This window comes from Chiroxiphia lanceolata, chromosome 5 (assembly GCF_009829145.1).
Source record: "Chiroxiphia lanceolata isolate bChiLan1 chromosome 5, bChiLan1.pri, whole genome shotgun sequence".
Classification (NCBI taxonomy): Eukaryota; Metazoa; Chordata; class Aves; order Passeriformes; family Pipridae; genus Chiroxiphia; species Chiroxiphia lanceolata.
The window spans coordinates 52,596,973-52,618,211 of record NC_045641.1 but is presented as its reverse complement, the minus strand read 5'-3'; the positions used below and the strand labels follow the sequence as shown (position 1 = coordinate 52,618,211).

General features: G+C 38.7%; 1 protein-coding gene across 12 annotated transcripts in view; it reads left to right on the top strand.

The window, feature by feature from the left end:
* Nucleotides 1–21,239, top strand: part of NCF4 (neutrophil cytosolic factor 4) — a 56,290-nt gene that overhangs the window by 30,284 nt on the left and 4,767 nt on the right. For 9 of the 12 annotated variants that reach the window (XM_032689534.1, XM_032689537.1, XM_032689533.1 and 6 more), the window contains 4 exons: nt 17,190–17,274; nt 18,445–18,598; nt 18,898–18,968; nt 20,360–20,487. In XM_032689534.1, the coding sequence (XP_032545425.1) occupies nt 18,445–18,598; nt 18,898–18,968; nt 20,360–20,487 (353 nt within the window). In that variant the 5' untranslated portion in view covers nt 17,190–17,274. Of the gene's footprint in view, nt 1–14,007; nt 14,102–14,790; nt 14,998–17,189; nt 17,275–18,444; nt 18,599–18,897; nt 18,969–20,359; nt 20,488–21,239 lie in introns of those variants that run through there. The other 3 variants (XM_032689531.1, XM_032689532.1, XM_032689530.1) reach the window with 3 other exon arrangements.

The following is a 21,239-nucleotide window of genomic DNA, read 5'->3' as shown; positions in this document are numbered from 1 at the left end:
GTGGGACACAGAAGCTGCTGTCTTGAAGAAGAATGAAATATTTCAGAAAATCGGACATTAATATCTTGCTTGTGGATGAAGGAGAGACCCACAAGACACAAATGATGTGTTGGTTGGCAGCATTTTGCCTCTTTGAAATGTATCATCTCTGTTATTTTTCTGCACTTCTGTTGACAATTCTACTCTTCAACTGGGGAAGGAAAAAACAAGTATCAGAGCATACTAAAAACCTTGTTGATCTCTGAGGTAGCGCCCCTCCATGTCTTCCATTACTATAGCCTGGCTGCCTAAGAACTCATTTTTCCAACACTTACTCCTGTTAAAGGGCAGACAACTGAAATGCTGAGAAATCCACTGTTTACATGAGACCACACAGTACAGTGGCACAAGAAATTGCATGTTACATCCTGTCCTGGGATGATATCTTCCAGAATGGGCCGTCCTTTCCCTTTTTGTTGCTCTAGGTCTTGATGGTGAGAGGTATTGCTTGTGACAGCAGTTTGACTTCGGTGGAGCAAAGGGATCATCCCTTTCACACAGAGGATCTGTTTGTTACTTGACCTTTTCTTTGCTACCAGGTTCACCCTGTTTATTGCACAGCATGTTTTCGCTTTCCAACTGGGCTTTTTTTACTCTTTCTTAATAGAGATGGATTTGTTCCAATTATTAATATTATTCATAAGCATGAAATATAGGCATATTGTAACAATGCTTAAAGCTGTGGTCACAAGAGACAGGGAAAAGAGAGTGGCTCTGCCTTCTCCCAGGAGAGGGAAAGTTTGCTAATGCCCTGTGAGGGAATGACAGATGATTTCTCTCTCAGGTTATACATGCTCTAAATCCTCGCCACCATTTTTCTCCGGCAATGAGGAGACAGATGCTGCTCTAACAGCACAGAACTTGTGCAAATCCCTTACAAGAACCTTTATTACTGCTATGAGTAAAAACAAGTGACTTGCTTAGCCTTTCATCCTATTTTTAGATAAGCTTACATTTCTGAAGGACACATTTGATCCCCTTATATGGTTTTGGCTAGTTTTCTGTTGATTTATTTTTTCCCTTTTCTTATAGTGTGATATGGGAGGATGAAGGTGGGAGAAAGTGTCTGTTTCTCTGAGCTGTTGTGTTGGTATTTGTTAGCCTGACACTTTATGTGATGTGCCCAGCTCCCTTTCTAGCGGTTTCTAGTAGCCATGGGAATACAGACAGCAGAAATCACACTTTAGACACACAATTTCTCTCCTAAGAAAAAACAACTTATGGAAAGGATAGACAAATGATTTTGGAAACAAATCTTTGATTTGGCCTCAGAGTAAATGCTATGAAGTCTCTGGGGAGGAAGTTTGTTTTTATTTCACCAGTTTAGTGTAACCTGGTTTGCAAGAATTACTTTTATATCCAGGGAGCTGCACTCTCAACTTAGTTGTCTTTTTAGGATCTGAACCATCTTCCACTGTTGTCGTTGAGACTCTTGTGATGTTTTTAATGGAGATTTCACCAGGTCCCTTTTCTAGAGCTTTTCTCAGGAACTGCAATGCAATGGGGATCAATTAATACCATTGAATAATTACTTTGTAGACAAAAGGCCAATTTGTTAGGGACTTAATTGACACTGTAAATCTATGTGGGTACTGATCTCTTGTTAGATATCAGTGACTTCTGAAAACTACTGATGTTTTAGATTGCAATTACTGTCTGTAATAAATCTCTATCATACGCCATTTCCTCTTAAGCTTCCATATTTAATGCATGTGCTTTTTTCTTTATAAGAAAGAGTAGGTACTGGACTGTCCTATTTATGTTTTGGTTTGGGTTTTTGTTTTGAGGTTTTTTTTTTGGTGTTTGTTTTTGTTTGTTTGTTTGTTTGTTGTTGTTTTTGTTGTTTGTTTTTTAGTGTGTGTGTATATATGTAAGGATACATAAGTGTCCATCTTCTGACACAGAAGAACCACAAAATTCACAGTTTTGAAATAATAAGGGATGATTATAGATTGTCATCAAAACTAATCAACTATTGATGCTGACATGCACATTTTTAAAAACACTGTATATTATTACTCACTAAAGGCAGGAGAGATATCTCTTCTGATAAGTACTTATGAGTGTGTAAGAGAAGCAAACAAGGGAATGATTGAGTGTGTGAGGATGGAGACTGGGGAACACGCTGAGAGAGAGAGATGTAGATAAATACCTTTTCATCATGGGTGTCAGTTGGACCAGATGTCTCAAACATGCACGCAGCCTTAACCTAAGTGTGTATGTGTACATACCTCCTCCATATACAATATACACATTTGTAGAGGAAAGTATATACCTATGTGAAAAATTAAGGGTATGCATGTATGTACACACTTGATGTGAAGTTAAATGACAAGTTGTTTCCACAGTGGAGTGCTTGCTCATATAAAATTAGGGAAATTGTTACCATCTTGAAAAATGTATGGAAGCTTTGACAAACTCGTAGACAAAATCATGGTTCTCCTACCTTTTGATAAGTGGAACATTTGGAGCTTTCTGCTCCCTACCCCAAAAGTGCATCTGATACACTGTACAGGGATTTCAAAGTTTAATTTAGCTTAACTCTTGGCTGCAATCAACTGCTGATAAATTTAGTTGGGGGATTAGGGAACCGTAAAGACTAATAGCTCCTTAAAAGGAGCCTGAAAATGAGACAGCAAAACAAAAACATCTGCTAAAGTCTGCCTTAGAATGATAGCACACCATACAGTCTGAGTTTAGAGAAATAAATAGGTTGGTTTTGGGCAAGAAGAGATTTTCATAGATATAGACACTTTGAAAAAGAAAGCCAAATATGTGAGTATTTAAGGGAGTTGTTCACTTTACAAAATGAAGGAGAGGATATCTTGACTGGAATCAATAGCATATAGCAAACATCCTTCTCCTGTAGTTCTAGATAATTTGCTAGCCCTTTAAAAATAGCTATTGTTAAATCATTTTCCCCATTATATCTTTCTTAAGGACTTTCACATTTGTATAAAGTCTTCGGACTTCTGTGGCAGCATTAATTCAAGTGTAAATTCTTAGAGCGTGGCTACCACATCTTTTTAAATCTACCTATGGATAGTAAAAGTAGACATGTTGACCAGTACTTTATATGTCCAGTCAAAAATGGAGACTCAAACCAAATCAATACAGGAAAACTCAGACAGATATTTATTTACAGAATAGACTTATTAGAAATTACTAGAAGTTTCTCTTCCTAGATGCTCCTTCTAACTTTTTTTACAGTGCACCACATTTTCTATATTGAACTGTAACTGGGGCCTTTTGTAAGTATTGTACTTCTATGTCTCATAGTGAGAAAAAATTCTTATGCCAAAGGCACTGTGATCTTGCACAGTCTTCTTTATCCATAACTTTTAAACCGTGAATAGTCCCTCTCAAGCTAGATTTGTAACCTAAATGAGAATCCAGTAACTATTTAATGCCTTTTTTTCCTGCCTTCTTCAGGCCGCCTTCTGCTATCCTGCTATCTGCTATAGATTAATTTTTTTATTGGCCAAGAGCCCAAGAGAGAACTTAGGTGAGAAAAGGTTAAAAAGAAAAAAGTATTTGAATAATTATTATTCAAACTAAGAAGGAGCAATCATTTGATAAAATTTAAAGCTGCTTAAAAAGAAATGCCCTTTCACAGACTGTTTAATTATCTTGTGAGTTTAGCAGCTGGATGGCTATTATCTTAACAAAGAGTTTATTGAGATTTGAAGAAGGATTATATGTAAAAGTAGAGTGTCTGCTGTTAGCCTAGCTAAATCTGATAGACTTTGAAAGCATAAGACAATCATCAGTAAGAATGTGAACTATATTGCCAAGGCAAGCGTGTATTAAAATTTTTTTTTGTTTCGTAACTATTGGAAAGACAGTATTCAGAGTAGAAATACAGGTCTGCTTTGATGAATCAAAATATGGATTCAAGAGTGAGAGAAACTAATGATTTTTCTAGTATAAAAATTTCTGATGTTCATAAACTCTTTGTATATTTACATCATGATGTAGGTGGACTGGTAACCCCTGTATCTGGCATTCAAATGTATGTCAACAGTGACTTTTCTGTAACTGAGAGCAAAATGTCCCTGACTTTTCAAGTTATATCTGAAATACCAATCGGAGTTTTGTAGTTATATGGTGAAAGTGTTATCTTCTGTGATTCTTGTTCTCTGAACCAGGTATATCCATAAAACTCTGCAGACTTTCTGATTGTTCATTGGTTAACAGCCTAAAGAGTCCAATTTCAAGTTGTGTAAATTTTTCTTCATCCTTTGTTTCACTGTGTCAGGCATATAGCCAGGCATGCTAAGTGTCTATTACCCTTTTGTTTCTTACACTATGACTCTTGATGTCTAAAGGCCACAGCATTAGCAGGAATAAAGAGACTGAGGGTAATGGGAGCCAAGCTACTAAGGCAAAAGAAAACCTGAAGAAGTTTATTAATTACAATTAATTAATTAGCAATTAATTAATTGTTAATAAAATTAGTGCAGGTCTAGTGCTTGCTCTATTCATTTTCATGGCAGACATATTTCCCTCCTCCCCCCATTCTGAGCACTGAATACTTGATGTGTCAGGTGACATTTGAGGAAGGCTGCTCTGAGGAACTTTAGGCATCTAGCTCCCCTGATTATTTTACAAGTATCATTAGTGCAGACCAGGTTTTCCCTGGGATTACCAGGTCAGTTTAAGGCTTTCTTTGTCATTCCAAAGCTTCCCCACACACTTGATAGACTTGATGACAAGGGAGCTGACAAAGCAGAAGCAGGCCCAAAGCTGTTTTGGGCTTCTCTTTGCCTTAAGAAATTATTTTCCAACTCAGAGATTCAAGACTAGAAGAATAAAGGGTGAGATTGGGATCAAAAAGGACAATAAAAGGTGATGTGAAAAGGGAAGCATGTTGAGGAAGAAGATGGGCTTGGAGAGGGATTAGCACCATAAGGGGAAAATGGTGAAGAAGGAAAAGTTGGAGTTCAAAAAGTATTTTCAGATGCATAAAGTAGGTAGTATAAGCAAGGCATGTAGATCAGTTGATTGCTTCTTCCTGGCAATCCAATCTGAGAATATCCATCAATACATTTGGTTATGAAGTTATTAAAGTAATGACTTTAGAAGTGTTAGTTTTAGAACTTGTCTTTCCTCCCATTCCTTTCTCCCATTCTTTTTTTTTTCTTTTTATACAAGAAATTTAATTTTATAGCACAGTACTATAGACTATCTGAAGTGTTCACAGTTGCCAAATGCATGTGAGATTTTAATTTAGGTCAAGCAGATTGTTTTGGATAATTTGACCAGTAACTGATGGAGACTTTGGTTAGCTGAAGTTAGCATCTGATATCTGAATATAGAACAAATAAGGTTAGAAGGGGCCACTGGATGTGATCCGTGCAATGAATTGCTCAAAGCTGACATAATATAAAGGATAGGTCAAATTTGTCTAGTCAAAGTTTGCACATTTCCCCAGATGGAGATCCCATAGCCATTCTAGGCCCTTGTTCCAGTGTCATGTTGAATTATTTTTTCTTATGTCCAGTGAGATTTTTTTGCTTGTTGCATCTTGAGATTCTGTGTCCTGTCCTTTCATTGTCCACCTAGGAGAAGGGTCTAGCTGTGTTTTCTCTTCAATCCACTTTGTTTAGTTGGATTAACAGTTATATCTCCCTATTGGTCTTCTCTTTTTTGCACTAAACAAAGATAGCCTTTACTTAAGCCTGGTCTGCAAAATCGCATGTATTGTGGATCTGAAAGTATAGTTGTGCTAGGCAGACATGCTGTCAGACAGTGGAAAAAAGGCTGTGATCTATTAGCTTTTATAATGGAGAGGTCTTGGCAAGGCATATTACCACCTCAGGACACCTAAAGACTTCTAGGTACCAACACAGTATATTCCAGGCAGCTCCCTGAAGGGTAAGATCAAAATTTTTATTCATCAGTTTCCCCTTCCTATCTCCTGATCTAAATTATCCTGGCATATCTAAGAGATATAATTTATGGCCAGCCTGCTGGCTGGTCAGCTTCATGTCTCATAAATTAGATAGCTAGACACATGTGGGTCAAGTTTAGAAATACACTGCACTTTTTTAGAGGAAAGATGGATTTTTCCCAATCCTTCCTTACATTTGATTGTTTCTACACATCCCTATTTTTTCTTCTATGTTCCTCTTTTTGTCAGCTGTGCACTGTCCCTATTTTTCCTCTCACTCTCTTCTTTTTCTGCAGTGGAACATGTTGATGGCTGTAGCAGATCAGCATATGAAGTTATCTGACTTTTATGCCTCATGTTTTGTTTATCTGACACCCCAGATATGGAATAAAGGACTACATTACTCTTCCCAGTCCTTCCCTTCTTCTCTCTGCACAGGTACATATTTCACGATGGGACAAACTGCTAAGAAAGTTCTCTGGATGCTAAAGCTTGTGATGTTCTCTTGATACTGCTGGTCAACATAATTATCAGAGAAGCATTGGTGAGGAGGATGCTGTACCATCTAAAGAAGTCTTTAGGCAGTGCGGTTTATTTTGTTCTGGTGTGAAGTGTTTGCAGTAGGAGAAGTTATTGATATAATTCCGTTATCAAAGTTCTTTTTTGTTTTTCTTTTTAACCTGAAGTCCACTGACTATGTGTTGTGGATACCGTCAAGAGAAAGAAAGTTGGAGTAGGGAGAAGACAGTGGTGTGGTATTTTCTCCTTCTAGCGTTATTGGCACCAAAGTAGAAGTAAGTAGTATTGAAAATGGGTCTAATTCAATATTTTCTCTACTGTGGAAAGTAGATGATTCCAATAAAAGGCATCAGCAAAGATTTCTTCAGTTAGCTGGAAGCAAAGAGGGGCATTTGGCATAAAGCCTTTTCTGATCAGTTAATGGGGATACATCAGGTTCAACCCCCTTTTAAGTACATCAGCCCATATTTTTAAGGTTACTTGTTCATCCTCATTTAGTGGAATATATTACAGTGCAGGCTATCTCTGTGAGATGCAGAGATGTTAACTGGGGTGGGGAAAAGAGAAACCAGATTCTCTTTTAAATCCTTGATTATAATATTGCAGAAATCACTTCTTACTCTATCTCATCGGGGTAGTATTAAAAGAGCATTGTGTCCAAAAACCTGATTTAGTTTTAGAGCAGCCAGACATAACCTAATGTGGGAAAAAAAGGGGAAAACTGTGCATCTTAAGCTGAATGAGTCTTTGTAATTGCTGGGAAATCCACTGGACCATCTGTTGACAAACAGGACAGAGAGAGCTGGAGATAGATCCCTGGTAGATCTAAGAGCCAAAAATCAGCTAAACATCTTGGGCAAGTTTGGAAGCTTGTTTTTTGTTTCTTGTTTGGCTCATTTCCTTCTCCCATCCCCCATTTCTCTACAGCAGAAGCAGTGTTGAAGGGTGTGCACTCTGTCTGGCAGGCTCTTGGAGGAGTCTCTGGCCTCAAATTACTCAGCTTGAGAATTCTGTGCATAAAATTAGCAGCAGAGTTCTGTGTATTAGGTGCCAGGGAAAAATGTCACATTCAGCAGAACTCAAGAGGCGAGACGTGGAACAGAAAGAACTGGAACGGGACATCAATCCCCCTCTACCTTTTACTGTTTTGCAGCAGACATATCTGAGAGTGTCATAACTGGCTGGTTTGGAGTAAAAACTGTTTGGGTAGTGAATAGATTTTACTGCATGTTTTAGTAATAGGGATGTTTGGTTTTCATTCCCTTCCTCCCCCCTTCCTGCTTTTCCTTTATTCTGAAGATTTTTTATTCTTTGCCTTTTCACAAGGAAGGTGCTTTTCAGTCATGAAGAAGTGCTGCTGACATAATTTTCTGCCTTCCTTTCCACCTTCCTGTGGTCTGATTCCTGATGAGAAACCCACTGTTATGGCACTACATTTACGTCATGCAACAGCTTATACAAGTTGTTTGTAGTGAAATCTGGAAAAATAAATAAATAGCAGGCAAACAGGGCAAAGGCACTGAAGTAGAGAGGAGCAGCTATTCAAGGACTGGATTCTATAGATACTATCTGAGTAGCAGCTATCTCATTCAGAAAAGCTATTACAGAAGAAGTCATGGTTAGAGTGTGTGTTTTGGCTTCTTTCTTACATCATAAAAGTAGTAAAATTCTTGCCACACCAATGTTATGTTGCCCTGAAGCATATGTGTGAAAGAGGTTACATTAGTATCTGTATGTGGAGATGGGTTGTCAGGAGACATAAATGAATTGTTTGGAGATGTACATGTGCACACATACATTTGCTGTGTTTTTCCAACTTTGTAAGACAAAGTTATCAGGCAGTGCTGGTTTAATGTATTCCTCCTCATTCGTTCTCCCTATTGATGTCTGTGCTGTGAGCTGGGCTGGGAAATTGATCTGCAGTTTAGAAAAAAACGTTTTTACAGCTGGATTAGCTAGCTGATGTATTTTGCAGCAGAGCCTCAGAGGTGCCATGCTGTGGGGCAGGAAAAAACAAGAGTATGTGAGGACAGGGAATTTCCTAAGCTGATACCATCACCACATACTCATTTCTTGAAATCACAATTTCACAGTCCCCCACTAACTTTGTTTGGCTCAGATTATTGAAGCAATCTGCCAGCAGAATGATATTCCCAGATTAGGTAGCACTCTAGGCAGAAAGCTGTTCTTAGTTTCCTTTCCTTGTTCTTTTCCATGGTAGGACAGGCCCATTAGCTACTGCTGTTTAACGTATGTGATAGTTTAGCCACTACAGTCTTTTTTAAGGGTTTGAGCATCTGTTCTAAGGCCTGGCATTGGAGCATTGCTGGCACGTTTTGAAAGAACTACATTTTTATATTGTTTCTGTTTGCACTGCAGGTGATTTTGAGTGCAGGTGGGTTGCTGAGGATAATGGCTGTAGTTTCTCACTTTTCACCTGACTTTCCCAAAGAATTATACCTCTATTGAGCATTTTTCCTTCTCACTTTCACCCTCATGAGAAAAGTATTAGTCAGCCCTATTTTACAGATGGCAGAGCTAAGGCAGAAGGAATCACACACAGCAAGCCAGTGGCTGAACTGGCTGTGGCAGTTGAAAGGTCTCTTATTTAGACCTGGCTTCACATAACGAGGCAGCCTTCTGCCTTTTGAGGTATGGGAGACACAAACTCCAGCCTTCCACACTTGAAATGGACAGACTGGCCACTGATTTGGGATTGAATTTCTTATTAGTATAGTAATTGGCGGACTCGTTCTACAAGTTTATCTTTCAAGAAATAAAGGCAATAAACGACCAGTAGGTGAGGCAGCAGATGAGACAGGCTGCAAGTATATACTGTGAGGAATACTGGCAGAATTTTGAAAATTACAGGACCTTGATATTTATTGCCTCTATATTTGCCACTTGCCTGCCTATCCTAATCTCTAGCCCCCTTGCCCCCTGATTTTATTAAGGAATATTGTCCCAATTTATGAACCATTAGAAAATAAACTCTCTATAATGAGCAGACTGGATATTTCTGCACCAGAAAATTGTGCTTCTTTGACTATATCGGTGTAGCTTAAGTAGTACAACTCCCCTAGGGTAAAGACAATTATACCAGTGTAAAAGTGCATATCCAAATATAGCTGAGTCCCAAATGGGAAGGTACCTTTGTACCAGTAATAACTAGGTCCACAGTAAGGGACAGATTTAATTCCTTACCTTCAGAAACCTGAGGTGACAAAACTGGGAATATAGCTATTTTATAATTTATGTATATTCCTAGGGGACAGATAAAACCTTCACAGGTGGAGTTGGCCCACTTGAGGTCTGATTTACTGGCCAGTGGTACCCATCTCTGTTCACTGTTCAGAAAACTTCACTCAACTAAAGGCACTCATCTAAAGTTTCTAAATTAAGTAAAAGGAATTTGGTCACAGGATTTTGTCAAATGGTTGGGGAAATTAAACTGTTAGTAACAGCGTAGGATGGTTTGAATGCAGCACTGCACAAATTTTAGCAAATCCCAACCCTATTTTGCAACTTGGGAAAGTTCAGTGAATATTTTTTTTTTTTTTGAGTAATTTTAACAGGTCTTTTGAACTTGTGAAATAGATGAAGCAGGATTTTCTTTGTCTTGAGCAGCAGTAACTCTGGCAGATTTTTGATTCTCAAGATGATTAGGAGACTTAAAACACAAAGACTCTCCTGCCACAAAGATGCACTGCTGCTATGCGCTAAAACTAGGTTTTAAACTTCTGGAGGAATGGTTGTAGACATAGAAATTCTTTCCTGCTTCTTTGTCTGCAATGGCCAGTTACCAGATTTTGACATTGATGTAGCTGACTGGAGCATAGGGATACTTCCAGCCCACATCTGTCATGCACAATAGTAGTGACAAGCTCTGCCCTATATCTTCCTTATTTGCCTCTTATCCTGGAAGTGATATGCTATCTGGATGAAGGAACATTCTGTTGCTGTTCCTGAGCTTCCATTTTTCTCACTCAGCCTAGTCCTGGGCATCCACCCAAGCTATGCAAGAATAGAAAGCCCGATTGCTCATTAAGGAGAAGTTACTTCTAACTCTTCCAATCCAAGTTATTCTACTATGTCAGAGAGAAATCCTATATATTGTTAAAGTATTTTTAAAGGAAGCAGGTTTATTTTAAAAGAAGAATTGTTTTCCACAGTGAGGAAGATCATAATACTGCTTGTGATATTGCTCTACGTAAGAAAAGGTGACAAGATCTGGCTATTGCATCATGAACTATCAAACGCCAGAATGGAACTGTTGAATGCATATTTCCAATATAGCTGATAAGGTCTAAAGAAAAACCTCACTTTTCAGAGTGGGTTTTTTCCCTGCAATACTTATTCCTTGCTTTGCTAAAGCAATAGAGGTTGCAAAAGCCAAGATTCAGGTACGTGATTTAGTTTGAAGTTTTGAGAAAAATGTCATTTAAAAAAAGGCTGCTCTTTCTTTAATGTTTGGTTCTGTAAAGCCCTTTCATGTTGAGTAGTAATTTATTCTAGAAATGGCACCATCAAATTCGCTACCAGGAACAGTGTTAGATGCTGACCTTTAAATTTCTTTAGTTCAAGATGGATTATTTAGTTGTGTTTATATCAGCAGGGCATGAACAGAGTCCTTTTTTGTAAATGACTACTGGTTGCTTTTCACCCTAAAAAACAGTAATGGAAACTGTGTCCAGATTTAAGTCAAAGCAAACTTCCAAATTTCTATATATCTATACTCCTGTGCCTTTTTTCCTCCCAGCACAACGTGTGACCGGGAGAGTATCCATGCACTCAGACATTATGAGCTGAGTTGTTATCTAATGAATAATACAAAACCAATCAGCTCAACTTATGTCCTCCTTGTTTTTTTCCCAAGAAGTTCAGAAAGGTAGGACAACTTCAATTTTTTTTTTTTAATGGGTTTATTTTCAGCTGTCCTGAAAGCATATAGCAAAGAAAGAGGGTCTTGTTCCCATTAGGCCAACTGCCTCCTAAGTATTTTGGAGCACTACCTGCAAAAACGTTCTGAAGATTGCAGGGCAGACATGAGTAGCTTATCTTATGTAACTTTTGTCCAAATATTTTGCATAGCTCTAATTAATTATTCATGTGCTGTAATAGTGAGTTTAAACATCTCTATATTTGAAGATAAATATTGTAAAAGTCTATTAAAGCATACTGTCAAGCTGATGGTAACCATAAATTAAATATATGTACAAGTATTATTAAAGAACCCAAAATCAGTGTTATCACAGGTGTTGCTCAGTCTCAAGCAACCCAGGGGTCAAAACACTCAACTGTTAATGATGTGTATGGTACAGAAACAAATATTCCATATAACCTGTGAAAACAAAATGTTGAATGTAAGTATCTTGCAAACCAATGTGTTTCTACTTGATGTTCAGCTTCCTTGCAGTGGTTGTTAAATCATTTTTTCCTTTGCAGATTAATCTGTGGTGAGATCAGACATATTTTAAAAATGTTATTCTTGTGTGCTTTATCCTATCACTTAACAGATTTATTCTATGGCTGATGAGCATAACTACACAGCTCTTTTCTAATGTTAGGTGCACCAGAGAGAAGCCATTATTCTAGAGTGTACAGACATGCACAGACAAAATGGTATAGTAGTGCTGTCCTAGTAGAGATGGTATGTAGTGCTACCATCAGAACTTGACTCAGCTGAGTATTTCTGGTACGATTTTTTTGATTTACCTTTTACTAGTGGTTCACGCATCTTTAGTGATTTGAGACTACTTTCTTATTTTTCATTAAAATTCCATGCTTGCTCTGGTTGTTCGGTTATAGCTGATACTCTCAGGTTTCCAAGGTGCTGGATATCCTTGTACATGTATTTTCTAACAACTTGTGCATTAGACAGAAGACCATGATTTCACAGCTCACAGGCATACATGTCTAAAATAATATAGTAGGTTGTGAACTGTGAATAGGCGTGTCATGGTGTCAGCATATGGTCATGATTCAGCCATCTGAGGATTTTCTTAGTAGTCTCCTTTAATTAATTAATTTGTTCCTATTTCTTGCACTTGGATGGATGCCTGCTTTCTCTTGCATATGTATAAGGGCCGGTGCATAGGGCCATAATGACTGTGCCAGACACGGTGTATTGATGGGTTTTCTCAAAACTGGGAGTTGACCATGTCAGCTGATGACATTGGTTACTTTTCTAGCAGAGGCATATTTCTTGATGTGGGTACTGTCATTAAGGTATCAGTTTTGTAATGGACATTTATTTCATTCATAAAATAATTATTTTAGCAGAGAGAGCATGTGGATTTGACTAGACTCAGACTATTTTCTCAGCCTAAATAACAGAAACTGTTACTTCTGCTACAGTAGCACAACAGGAATAGAGAGAAAACCGCTGGTAGTTGAGGCACTGATTTGGCAAAGTAGTGTTTCCAATCTTAGTCTCACAGCCTTGGTGATTCCTCTAATCAATCTTCTGAGGTAGGAATTTGCCTTTTGTCAGAAAAGAAAGTCTTGGCTCTGACTGAGTTTAGAACAAGAATACATTGCAGAATCGTAAACTTTCTTAACAGGTTTAGCATTGTTCTGTCAGGTTAGCATTATTACTGGCTGTAAGCTCAAGTAGAGAGTAGTGGAATTGAGCTGCTCTCAATTAGTTTTTCTCAGCTTACAGCAAAGCAGTTGCATAGACAATTTGTCTGTGAGGTTGTCTGTCGACTTGTTCTTGAAAAGCCACATCTCCAGGTAAACAATGAGCAAGTATTTTTGTATTATGTCATATCCTCTGTCTACTAAAAAAATGTATGTGCATTGTATTTATATTCTCTTCCAAGAGATTTGAAAACATTAGAATAACCTTTTTACGATTTTCATATCAAAACTATGATATTCATCAAATAGAAAGGTACCTTAGAAGCACCTTTCTCTTTTGCTTCTATTAAAGTTTACACAGGTCTTGTGCTTTCCACATCTTTTTGTGTGTGTCAGGAGGGCTCCCCTGAATTTTCAAGAGTTCGTATACATTGATATTGTGATTAAGAATTCTGGTCAAGGTGATCTCTTCCTATTTCCTTCTGAATGTCAGGAGAGAGCAAGAGGACTGCAGTTATAAAACTTGATTATTGTCTCTCTCACTCAAGGGAAGAGTATAATGAGCCTGATTTAGGGTTACATGAGGACTGCACGTTTAGCAGGCCTAATCAAGAAAGTAGAGTATACATCAGAGTGTGAAGTTCTGTGGAAATACTTAGGTCCAACATCATCACTTAAAACAACTCTGCTAAGTCTGTGTTGGAAGCTCAGAGTAGCACTCAGAAAATGCAGTTCAGAATTTTGTAGGTTCTCCTGGTCCCTTCTCATCAAGAGGCACTATATCCCCTCTCCAATTCTATAGTGGTGCCTTCAGTTACCCACAAAAAAGAGATGGGTGAAGAATTTACTTCATTAAAATGCAGTGAAATGCAGTTACTCTCAAGGCTGATAATTACAGTTGTAAATAGAATTTTATTTTGAAGGATGCCAGTTGATTTTTTGTCCATTCAGATGGGAATTTTTGTGCCTGACAGCGGAAGGAGGAGAAGGAAGCAAATACGTATTGAACATGAAAATGGAAGAGTCTGAAATGGAGAGGCAGATACCCATGACAGCTTTTGACTAAGGTGGATAAGCTGTGTTGCAACTTATCTACAGTGTTAGGAAATGATGAGCTCTTCATCACTTTCTTGCTTTTATTTTCTTCTTGAAAAATTGTCAGCTGATTTTATACAAATGCTCTATCACTACCATTCGAGTACAAGGCAGAGCGAGCCATTACCTTATCTTTGTATGTGGCAAATGTGGATTGTTTTGAGTGTATGAAGATGAAAAGGTCTCTATCTTTCAAGGACTTACATCTCCCTTACATTGATCCATCCTTCAAAGCTCGTCTCCTGTGTCTGATACCATATGTTTGACAAGGTTGAATTTTCTGATGACACTTTCTGTTCCCATTTGAAAATTTATTCTTTAGCTCCACCTCCTGGCTCTTGGTCCATGAAAAGGAGAATTCTCAGGAATCACAGAGCCTCAAGAAGGGATCAGAAGTATTCATCCTAGCTTATGAACATTAGTGTAGGGATGCATATGGGGATATTTTAGCTGAAAAAACAGAATTTGTTGAGCCCACTCATTCTGGCTTTCAACAGAGGCAAGTGTTCTGGTGGTGAGGTGGACAACAGAATATGTGGCTCATAGTTTCTGCTTTTTGTTGGACTTTTGGTTTCTCAACTGTGGCAGTTTTGATACATGACAGAACAGTCTTTCTTTATGACTGTTTTTTCTCTGGTACTTCCTCAATCTTGTGGGGGTGGGGAGATACAGGAGAAATCGTCTGACTCTGAAACATTAAAAAAAGATCTCTGAGGCCTTGCAAAGGAGTCTTATTTCACACAGGAAGAATTTGACTTTGTTCATCCTATTCAACCAGGGATTGTCCAAGAAGCAGAGGAGTAGAGCTTAGCCACCTGGATTCAAGAAGCTGAAGCCATGTCTCTTCCCCGACAGCTGCGAGAAAAGAGGTAGCGTGTCTCTCCCTCCTCCTGCTCCCCCACAAGCCTCATGTAACTGCTGTGATCTGTTTGTTTAATTTGGATGCAAGCATCTTTGGTGATTTTTCTTGTTATTCTAGCTTCCACACTATTAGGCTGGTCAGCGTGGAGCAGTCCATTTCTTAGGTTGGAGTGGACTTTCTTCTTTTTGTGAGGAATAGTCAGCACCTAGGCCATAATGGGTAATTGTCCTCTTTATAGCTACAAACAGTTTCCCTTTTACTGGGGTTTGTGATATGACTAATTATATCTCCATAACCACATCCCTCTTCACAGTAAGGGATAGTATTTACTGTGTTGTGGGTGGTGGTGATTCATGGCATTCTCCTCAAACAGCAAACTATTGAAGACCTTGCATCATTACTTCATCCTTTCAAATGGAAACACCTGCTTGGGATATTCTCCTGGCAGGATAAACAGAGAGAACTGACAGCTTTTTTTTTTGTATTATCGGAATATTTAACATTATGTCAGCTTGGAATTTCTTAGATGATCCTTTTAAAAGTTTCTCTCTACCTAATTTGTTACCCTTTTTTCCTCATTCCTGATGCTTTTTACTTAGGTGTTAATATAAATACCCCTCTAACAACACTGAATTATAAGACTGAAGCAAAGGTGAATTTGTCTTCTGCTTGTCAGAGCTGTTGTACCAGGGAGAAGGTCACAGACAAAAAAGCACCTGCCAATCCTTGCTGTTATGTTGTGTGGGCATTATAGACAAGTAATATGACTTTGTAGTAATATGGCTGCAGCGGCCACAAAAACACACACTCAGTCAGTTGACAGGCAGCGAGCACTTTATTTATGGAAGGCTTAGTTTTATAGTCTTTTCCTTCTGTCCACGCGCAAATATACCATATCTCATTGGTTAAGTGTTCTTGTTCACGTGCCTAAGCTCCTTTTCTAATAGGTGGTCAGCATTCCTTCACGTGCTGGCAACTCTCAAAACAACACCTGTTATTTACTGCAGTTCTTCTTCCTTTTCTGTTTTTTCATCTTCAGTGTTTACATTCCTTTACAATCTCATAACTGCTCAAATTCAAGGCCTAAGCTGCCTACAGCTCAGTTGTTTCCCTCATATGGCTGCTCTTTAGGTGTTTCTGCGAGGATCCTTCCTTCTCTTTTGCTTCAAATCCAATACTTTCTAAGATCTGCAAAGGTTTTTCTAACCCTGCCTACTATCATATGTTCCTTCACACATTTTTGATGTTTCCAAACAAGTGTCTTTGCTCTTACTTCAGGTTGTCTGCTGTGAAGGTTAATGCCAAGGTCACGGGTTCGATCCCCGTACGGGCTTAAGAGCTGGATTCAATGACCCTTGTGGGTCCCTTCCAACTCAGAGTATTCTATGATTCTGTGATGAATCTTATCTATTGTGACTGGGAGATCTCCCTGTAAATATTTGCTAGCCTACTCATTCTTTTTTAAAGCCTCTTTAAGAGTTTGCTTTATTGTGATGTTTACAAGAAAATGTAATAAAATTTTGACAGCTGGTGCAGGCACCACTAGTTATGATATAGAATAATACTATGTTTGTCTTTCTTTGCTCTTTTTCTGTTTGTGCTTATCCTTTGTTTCTTATCTTATATGTACAAGGTACATTGTATGCATCTTGCACACGGAGTGTAAGGTTTTTAGGAATTAGCTTTGTGCTATCAGTTTCTACAGCACCTAACACAACAAGCTCTTTTCTCAGAACTGTTTCCTTTTCCCTACAGTAATGCAGTAATAATAACAGCATAAATCATGGTATATAATGATCTCCTTAGAATAAGATATACTGCTGCAGAGTTATTACTATAAGTCTTCTAAATGCTGTAGGAAGGATTAAGAATGCATCCACAGTTGATCACATTTTGCAGGAAAAGCTTAGCAGCTCAAGCGGTTTTTTTTTTGTAGTTCTGCTCCTCTAGAAAGCCTAGGAATGATAAGGGTGGTTTTCAGGCATGTTGAATCCTCACAGTGGTCACCGACTTTGCTGAACTTACAGAAACTTGAAATCTTGAGATCAGACCTCCAGAGGAAGAGAAAGACACCAGCATTTTCTAACTTCTTGATTTTGATAGTAGATAATGTGATATTGCCTTTGTTCTGTATGGCACAGAGACCTTGAAGGCTAATACCAGTATGAGTAACCTAAATCTTTTGTTCTTGCTTCACAGTGATTTTGACCAGCTTCCAGATGATGTACCTGTTTCAGCTAACATTGCAGATATTGAGGAGAAGAAAGGCTTTACAAACTACTTCGTAAGAAGGGAGATTCATTCTATCCCTATATGCCTTCATCTGTGACTGGTTTGGTCGTGGGAAGCAAAATGCAGTTAATCCGGTGTAATTGCTTTTTGCCATGAATAGTTCCATGTGGAAAACTTCTCAGTGCTTGTTTTTTCTAGAATGGAGATAGTCTATCATAGATTTAGTCTAAAAATTTATTTTCTGAGTGAAATGTGACAGAGGTATCCTCTAACATCACTTGTTTTCTAAATTCTTACCTAATCTCCAATTTTTCCTGTTGGAGTGCTGTACTTTGCTGAAGAGAGTGGTAAAGGAGTTCAAGAAGGGTAGAAGGGCAGAGTCGTTATTCCTTAGTACTGGCAAGTTAGGATGCTCCCATCTCCACAGAAGATAGCATATTAATAAAATATGAAAGAGCACACAAGAAGGGAATAGTAGGGAAAAGCACTAAGGTTCTGAAGATTTTGAATATGACCAGCTCAGTCTGAATTCTGCTGGAGACTTTGCTCATAAACCCTTCCCACTGCAGTATGCAGGTTTTAGTCTGGAATGTAGTGATGTTTGATTGTTCTGTCTTTATGTTTTCTGAAGGATCTGGCTGCAATGTGGCTCAAAGGTCAGTGTATGGAAATCATAGGTTTCTTTAGAGCAAAGCAATTTTGTCAGGAGATAAGAAATAAAATACTGGTTGGAGGCAGTCAGACCATAATTTCTGAAATTGTGTACCTTAAAGTCAAAAAGAAGTATGAATGCTTTCAACTCTGAAAATCAATTCATTTAGATGCCTGTCTATAGACTTAGATGTCCAAAGCATCTCACTGTAAAATATTTGTATTTACCTCCCTAATGTGATTTGTTTGTCACTGAGGGAAGGAGTGTAAGCATGAAGTAGAATCTAGTCATTTCATGTTTCCTTTTAAGATTATATAACACAAAGTAAAGCAGCCACAGGGATATGCATCATGGGAAATCTGGACCTACAAATATGCAACGCTGGTCCTAACATGTTATTTTCTAGTTCTTGAGTCTGCAGATGCTTAACTGAAAGCTTGCTTTCCACTCTGCCCCTAAGAGAATATTCCCTCTAATGGAGCACTGATCTTATGATCCTATTGCCTTACTTTCATTTGGTAAGCATTTATGAGTATGAATATCAGCCTGAATCCCTCTTCTCTGTTTCAGATGTTTGTCATTGAAGTAAAGCTTAAAGGTCGTGGCAGATACCTGATTTTCCGACGCTATCGTGAGTTCTATGCCCTGCACACCAAACTAGAGGAGAGATATGGGCCAGAGAGTGATAATAGCCCATTCACCTGCACACTCCCTGTATTGCCAGGTAAGCTGTCAGTACCAAGTCTTTCCATGATTAACAGCTTTATCAGCCCCAGGCTGTCCCAAAGAGGAGTTCATTGAGGGAACTAGTTGTGACAAGGAACTAGTTCCCAGCTGTAGATGCCAGAGAAGTCAAGTTCCATTGGCAGTACTTTCACTTGTGGTAAAGTTCATTTAGAAACATAAAATGCTTTAGAAAATATGTATTTTCTTGGAGATCCTATTTTCTCCTGATTGCTTAATTTCTCTGACAACCTCCTTTGTTTTTTCTTCAATAACTGTCACAGGTTTTATATTTTCCAGGAAAAGTTTTTGTTGGTGCCAAAAGGGAAATTGCTGAGAACAGGATTCCTATCCTGAATGTCTACATGAAGGTAAAACCTAATTTTAAGGTGGAGAATGCACTGAGCACTGCAGATATTTACCCCTTGAAATCAGCTAAGAGAGACAGTACTGTTACAATCCTAGGTATCTGCTTCTCTCTGTATTGATTTTTCTGAATACACAGTGTGCACACTATGGTACAACCTGCAGTCCTCTTCCCCAGATTGTTCAGACTGTAGGATCTGCTGGAGTACACTGTTCACAGAGGCTCACTCACTCCCTTTGTGTACAGATAGATATCCTTAGCAAAAAAAAACCCCCAACCCGAGATGTATGAGGAAATGGTGAATCTCCAGGTGCTGCATGAATACAGAATTAGTATGTACATCTAAAAGACTGGGAGAATGGTGTGTGGGTTGTGTTTTAACCTTGCCCACCAACTAAATACTGTGCAGTCACTTGCTCCCTCCTGTAACAGAATAGGGAGGAGAATCAGAAAAAGGTGAAACCCATGGGTTGAGATAAGAAAAGTTTAATAATTGAGATAAAGTAAAATATAATCCTAATAATTGTTATTTAAAGGGAGATAGTGAAAAAGACAGAGAGAAATAAAACTAAAGATAAAACCAAACAGGTGATGCACAATACAATTGCTCACTACTTGCTGACTGATACCCAGCCAGTCCTCTGAGCAGTGACCAGTGGCTCCAAGCCAACTCCTTACAGTTTATATACTGAGCATTCTATGGCATGGAATATCCCTTTGACCAGTTTGGATCAGCTGTCCTGGCCATGATCCCTCCTGGTTTCTTGTGTAGCTCCTCACTAGCAGAGCATGGAAACTAAAAAGTCCTTGGTTTAGTAAGCCACTAGTTAGAAGCAACTAAAACAGTAGTGTGTTACCAACATCATTCTCAAGCTAAATCCAACACACAGTGCTGTACCAGCTACTAAGAAGAAAACTGGCTCTGTCACAGCCAGAATCAGGACAGGTGGGCTTCTGGTTATACCTGCTCTACAGTGAAGATGCATCCAGTAAATATCAAGGAGAGAAATTCTTTGTGTGCAGGTTAACTGAAGACCTGACTTCAAATCACTAAAAGCTTGAAGCACTGGCCAAGGCTTACATGATTTAAGATTACCTTTTTTCCACAGTCATTCATGTTCCGAAGGGAAACACAAAAACCAATTTACTCCTGCAGTAAATCAGGTACAAAAAGAGTGAAGCAATACATTGGCCAACTCCAGGAGTAAAGAAGAGAAACTGTCAGCTGTTCAGCTGTGTCCTGCTGAGTGAGAAGGGAGAGGAGAGAGATTTCTGGCAGTAATGAATATCCTTCGTGATCCTGTAGGTCAGAGAGGCATATTTGTTGCATGTAAATAAATAGAGAATTGGTCTCTCCCACTGCTACACTCTGCTTCCTCCTTGCTCTTGGCACAGAACCTACTTTGCCTCCCTGCTTGGGTGTTGATGGATGAAGATGTACGGCTGTTCTTCTACCACTCAACCTTCGATAGCGAGCAGGTGCCTCACAGACTGAGACGGCTTCGCCCTCGGACACGCCGAGTGTAAGTGATTGACATGTTTTTTCAGCATTTCTTGATGTAAAAGATGCTGTCCAGTTTTGGGGGGGAGAGAGAGAGATGAGGGTCACCACTGTGTTTCCCATGTGAATCCATGAATTCCCAATATGAGGATCTTTGTGGTGGAGTGAACACAGAGCATTTCTTCTTTTCAGTAACCTCAGATTTTTAAAGTTGATGTGGTACTTGCATTAAAGGAAAATTCCAAAAGGAGACTATAGCTTGCTTTTAAAAAATACTGTCCAGTTCTATCTGCCTGTATTTCTTTAATGGTAATCTCTATTATAATGTGCAGAATATACAGGCCAAGCTTAATGACATAGGCTTGCACCACTGAAGTCAATGTGAGTTTTGGCAATGAATTCAGTGAGATCTGGTTCAGACACTAAATGAAACTGAATATTTAATTTGTTTCTGTCCTTTGTCTAAACAGGGGCCTGTCCTACATAGCATCATTGACATCCCTTTGGAGAACTGTTAAGTAGACACCATACTTCATTACCCTTTAGACAAATTAATTCTCCTTTCAGCATAGCAAAGATGGACCCGCTTCCTTTTCACTTACCTCAAACACTGCAGAAATTGCATATGTGTATGATGACAGAGTTTGAACTAAATGCCATAAATGCTAGAAACAGAGATGCCCAGAAGGCAGAGTAGGGGGGCTGAGCAGTGCTGTGGAAGTCCAGGATACTGACTGTGTTGAAAATTCCATCTGTTCTCAGCAGCAGACACCA